The 6,000-nt window shown below is 37.4% G+C and overlaps 1 protein-coding gene across 5 annotated transcripts in view; it reads left to right on the top strand.

Moving 5' to 3' along the window:
- The window catches only part of ZDHHC6 (zinc finger DHHC-type palmitoyltransferase 6), a 762,509-nt gene that overhangs the window by 155,048 nt on the left and 601,461 nt on the right, over positions 1 to 6,000 (top strand). For all 5 annotated transcript variants that reach the window (XM_044055851.1, XM_044055850.1, XM_044055847.1 and 2 more), the window contains exon 2: positions 4,878 to 5,347. In XM_044055851.1, the coding sequence (XP_043911786.1) occupies positions 5,060 to 5,347 (288 nt within the window). In that variant the 5' untranslated portion in view covers positions 4,878 to 5,059. The remainder of the gene's footprint in view (positions 1 to 4,877; positions 5,348 to 6,000) is intronic.

Here is a 6,000-nt window from a genome sequence, read left to right as displayed (position 1 = left end):
GATTCTCTTTTGTAATATGTCTTTTTAGTTTTTTGATATACAAGCTTTAAATATCTGGGTTATTTTCCTTATGTAAAAATGTTCCAGCAACATTGATATATACACACCAAATGATAACAGTCAGCAAATTGTGTCTTTTATTTATTATCCAAATAAGCCTATCAGGTGCAAATGTGTGTTCTCATTTGATCCCAAGAGTACTATGTATAATTTATGTAGTACTTTCAGCAACTGCCAGTGTATAAAAACATATTCGTGTCTGCTCAGCATATTTACATGAGCTGCATTCACCACAATTTTATGTACTCTTAGAGCCTGCATTGTGTCTGTTGTACTTTGCCCAGATTTTAAACAATTATTTTAATGCTGGTCGTCCTGCAGGTTATTTGAGCTGCCTTTGGTGTTGATATACAAATGTTTGGGGCAGGCATCAGTACTGTCTGCTGCTTAAACATCTTGCTTATTTTTAACCAATAATTGTCATAATCAGTTGTCACAAATTCTGCTTCTATTTTCTCTATATGGAGTTCAATGTTTGTGGTTTCACTAAATTCAAAATGTCCTCCTTATAACCTATTTTTTTAAAGTGCCGTTCTGCAACTCATCCTGGAATTTATTTGTATATTTGGTTAGTTTCACTCTCTTAACGTACTATTCATATTATTTTAATACACTTGTGATATGACAGGGAGAACGTTTAGGATGTAAAAATACATTTCTGTGAGTTTTGCCTCTTTGTCTGTTATTTATGTGCATTGTATGTACGTAGTGACAACTTTTTTATTGGGTTGCTATAGGAATCTAGAGTCTGATGCCAATTAACAGCATCACATATATGTATTTGTGTGAGTGTATGTGTATAGATATGTACAGAAACACACTTTTATTTTTATATTTTTATGCATTTTGTGTGTGTGTGTATATATGTGTGTGTGTGTGTGTGTGTGTGTGTATATATATATATATATATATATATATATATATATATATATATATATATATATATATATATATACATACATACATAGAGAGAGAGAGTGACTGAGATGGGTATAGATAGAGATGGATAGATAGCAATAGGTAAATATACATAATTTTTGAAATCAAACAATTAAAAAAAAAAAAAAAAAAATCACACAAGGTCCAGCATGAAGTTTAGTAAACACCACTGAATTTGTCTCAGCCCCCCCCCCCCATTTTGTTTTTCACTTTGGGTATTATTTGCCCCTGTGCTTGCTGAACATCTCCCCCTCCCCCAGTGCAAGGGAACTTGATTCATCAGGAGGGGCCCTTACTGAAGCAGCCATAGGGAACTTTGTGCCATTGCTGATTTCCTGTCACTAAGGGCATACAGTGTAGATCCTCATCCTTTATTCTGAATATGCAGTGAATTACTTGTGTCATCGCAAGGAGCCACAAAGCCCTGTTACTGCCTTTGGGGCTTGGTGGCTGAATGTTGTCCTTTGTATTGCTGCTTCCTCTGAGGAGACTGTGCCCCCCCCCCCCCGGATAAGCACACCTATACTCTTCATACCAGCTCCAAGAGACACTTGAGTTGCTAATTGTACTATAACCACAGTGGGTGCTTTTCATAAAAAAGGACTGCATTAGAGGAAAGTTTTATACACTGAAAACAGTATGTTTTAACATGGTTGATTTATACAAAACTTATCTCATCAGGGATGTTAATACCTGCTTTCTGATGAAGGAAAATGTTGGTGCATCATAGGTAAGTGTGTAGTATGTATGCCTGCAAGTGTATGTATGCATGATGCCTGCAAGTGTATGTATGCATAAGTGGTGCATCATAGTTAAGTGTGTAGTATGTATACTTGCATGTGTGTGTGTATGCATGAGTGGTGCATCGTAGTTAAGTGTGTGTATATATACCTGCATGTGTGTGTGTGTGTGTGCATCAGTGGTGCATCCTAGGTAGGTGTGTAGTATGTATACTTGCATGAGTGTGTATGCATGAGTGCACATGAGCAGTTTTCTTACATTTAGTTTTATAAATAGTACATCTGAGTAAGCATTTTGTGCAATGGGGTAATTAGTGCTGGACTTGAGCACCCATTAAACCATTTCTGTGACATAGAGGGATCAAACCTTGACTGTGCTGTAAACAACCAGAGTTCAGTTTGTGGCCTGAGATTAGAAGAGCAGAGTAGGGCAGAGTGAGACGTGGCTTCTGGTCAGCAGATCGCCCCCATACATGTGGAGGTTTATGTAGCACTGGTATGGCCAGGAGTGGAGACATGGGTTTGGGGATCCAAAGCCGGTAATACTACGTTTCATTAGTGTCTGTGTAAGACACATTCATATAGGGAGTAGGATTGACCATGGGTATGCTGATGCTCCTGTCAACTGGTGGGGGTTATAGTTAGCTCTGCTACAGAAATGCTGTCACTCCTAGGATGTCACTGAGGACAAACATCAACTCCATGGATGCCTGGATAATGCCCTCTCCTCTCTGCTGTCACTTCTATTCTGGAGGAATGAATGAGCCCAAGAAGGTTAGGAGACACTTGACTGTTTGCAGCTGCAGAAGTCAACAGTATATAGAAAAAAATATTTTCCTATTTATTGTTAATATATATGAATAGTTCTAATTTTGACTTTCACTTAATTTTAAAAAAGTAATTTATAAATTACTGGAAACAATTGACATGTTATTTACATTCACTTTGCCAAACAGTGTTGCCCTTCTGTGCAGACATGGTGTTTTGCTGTAGCTGTATGTAGGGGCTAAGTGAATCCCAGAGTCATGCCACCTCTTTTTTGTACATGCTGTATAAAATATATTGTGCTCTAAAACACTATTTGTAGGACAAAGTGTAATTTTTATCCAAGTTACTGTAATCCTAGCACATGGATGGCAATTATCTTCATGCCTTGAGTTTTGTTTCTTTTAATATTGGTATGTAGTAAGTGAATATCTTGTATTACAAAAAATTGCTTTCGCCCTTGTTCAGCTATGTAATGCTCTGTGTGAAAACTGAAAATGTTGTAATCTGAGTTTTGCATGTGTATGGTATTCTAGTTAAAATATTGCCTGAGTCTGCACGTAAGTTTGAGTGTGCTGCCATAGACATTTGCAGGACTAATGTCAGAGATAATGGCTTAGGCAGTCAAGTGCTACAGCTAGAGTCCATATGACAGGGCAGTCCAGGTCCATATATTATTCTTATGTTTATGAGAAGTTTTTAATTATTCCTTTTTTAAACTCTTTAAATTATTATTTATGCATTATATAGAAGTAATTTTTTTCACTCAGTATTTCTTTTTAAATCCTGGTGAGGCTGTGGAGGTGAACAGTACCGTGAGCATTTATTTATTTATTTATTTTTAAGTTAAGCACCCAATTTTTCCTGTGTTGCATTGGACTGTGCACCTGCATTCTTCTGTGATTTTGATCCCCCCAATATGTTCTCCTTGCCCCCTTATCTGATGACCATTACGCCTACCCCAACTGTACTGAAGCCTGTTTGTTAGCTCATGGTGAGGAGTCTCCAGAACCAATAGAGGCAAGAGCCATTTTGAGAGCCATCACTGAGACAGTCTTGAGGGTTGCATGCATTCTTACAGGCATCCTGACATTGAGGATATTTTAATGGCCTAACTGCACACTCTTGGCAGGGAGCAGACTACTCCTTTCCCCTTGAGAACCCACAGAATCATTTCCCTGCAAGTGTATACTGGTTTGCGGTTGCTAATGAGATGGCTTGGTGGGACAAAAGTTCCTTCCAGCATGTCTACGCAGCGCTACCTCTCCTCCAGGGATTGTGGCAGTATGTGCTTTCCTGCTTTACCCTTCTCCCCTCGGTGTGGGAACTTCATTCTCTGCTGTCTGTTCAGTCGGTTGCCTGAGCCCCTAATCAAACCCTGATTGTCTGGGACATAATCCGCTTTTTAGCCCTGTATGTCTCAGGAGCTGGCTGATAAGATTTCTGTTTGCAGCTAAATGTGTGTGGTGTAACTTGCTGATAAGTATTAAATGTGTAGCGTGTTCACTGAGTGTATTTTTAGAGTACATGAAATACATTTTTGTCTTTCGATTGCTTTGCCATCTATGCTACTTTAGGGAATTTGCCCTGTGTTCTTTTTAAGTGAGCTATTGTTTGATTTTGAGGTAGCACTGGTCTGTTTGCAGAATACTGCAATGTAATGGATAATAAAACGTTTTTGCAACTGCTATACAAAAAGTATTTTAATATACCTGTCTTAAAACAGTTTTATTTTAAACTTGCACATTACTTCTTTTCAAATCTTTGTAATTTTGTTTATTTTCCTTTTCATAATTTAGTAGTGAATTTGAAAACCATGGTCTGGCTGATTTCATTGCTGTTTTGCTTGATGTCTTATTTTTGACTTTGTCTTGTATTCTGGACACATGCACAATAAATAAAGATTATAACCTGATTGATATGAATACATCCTGTGGTATCGTGGTGTGTGTGTAGAAGTACCATCATTTGTTGTAATCAAAAGCTTTTCAGGCGTGTCTTTGAACCGCATTCTAGGTTCTATATTACAGTGGAAGTAATGATTTTAGTAAGTTTCCTTATAGCTGAGTTCCGTCTGAATATTGTTTGTAAAGAGCGTACTGCTGCTACAGAGCAAACAGATACTCCTTTCCTTTTCAGAATATTTTATTAAGTTGGTATGTCTTGACTCTGTGTTCACTTTAAATTAATCATATTTTTTTAGCTATGTTTTTTTTCCTGTAACTTGTGTAGCACCATTACCTGTAACCTATTATTTTTGTGAATTTTTAGACTTTGCTGTGTTGTAGACATTTAGTTCCTCTATATCTGTAGCTTGTTCATTAAAACTTTTTTTTTTTTTTTGCTAAACTGTCTTTTACTTGTTTTAAACAGGGTGCATTTAGAATGAAAGATTACTCCTTGGGAGAAGTCTAATGCTACTGGTGAATGTGGCTGTACTAAAATGGTATGGACTGGAGTTTAATAAAACCAAGATGACTTCAAAAGAAATTATGGAATGTACAGATAACAACACCTTCTCAGCAACAAAGTATTTTTACATATTCTAGTGACAGATGCATTTACTTTCCCAGAAAATGGTTGTCCTTTGCTCTATCATCAGATTTGAAAATCTTCATGAACTGAAGCGACTGTGCCACTGGGGCCCCGTTGTAGCCATTTCTGTGATAATAATATGTTCCACCATGGCAGTGATTGACTCCATCCTTTGGTACTGGCCCTTGGATACTCCTGGAGGGAGTATTAATTTTATCATGCTGATAAACTGGACAGTTCTCATTCTTTACAACTACTTCAATGCCATGTTCGTTGGTCCAGGGTACATCCCCCTCGGATGGAAACCGGTAAGTAAAATGGTAGAAAAGTGCTGATTTGGAGTGCTTTACCTCTTTCAAGAAATTAATATATGTCAGGTCAGAAGACTGATATAGACAAGGTGATGTCATGTTGCGGCTGAATCTGTACTAGTTCAGACTTGAACCCCTCATGCTTTGGCAGCTTTGGTCATATATGGCATTTTCACCAAAAATACTTGAGCAGACGTGGTTTTGCCCCCTTTTTCTCGTTTTTTGCCATTTATTTGACATGCTTGTATTGTTTTGAAGTATGTGCTGCATAGGTCTGGTAATATTGCTTGTAATATACGTTAATATCTGTTACTTTAAGCTTCAGTTTTCATATATTTTAGATCTGTGTGTCTTTCAGGTATTTCTCCTGTTCAGATTTCAGTGAAGCATTTTATAATTTTGGGTGTTATCTTCTGGGTTGTTATTTACATTTGCTCTTCTGTAAATTGTATGTGCTTGGTAATAGCATTTCTTTTTAAAACAAAAAGGACCAACTTAATTTAATTTTTGTTCCACCAGGTAATCCAGTAGGCACAAGTGTCAATCTTCAGGGGTGTCACAGGAGCACTCCCTGGTTAAGTGACTTGTTTAGAAGAACATAGTAAGCAAATGGATAAGGAAGGGATTAGAACCTATGACTGCAGGCTTTT

Source organism: Protopterus annectens, chromosome 14.part0, assembly GCF_019279795.1.
Source record: "Protopterus annectens isolate FY-2018-M chromosome 14.part0, PAN1.0, whole genome shotgun sequence".
Classification (NCBI taxonomy): Eukaryota; Metazoa; Chordata; order Ceratodontiformes; family Protopteridae; genus Protopterus; species Protopterus annectens.
The sequence above is the reverse complement of the archived record's forward strand: the minus strand, read 5'-3'. Positions and strand labels throughout refer to the sequence as shown.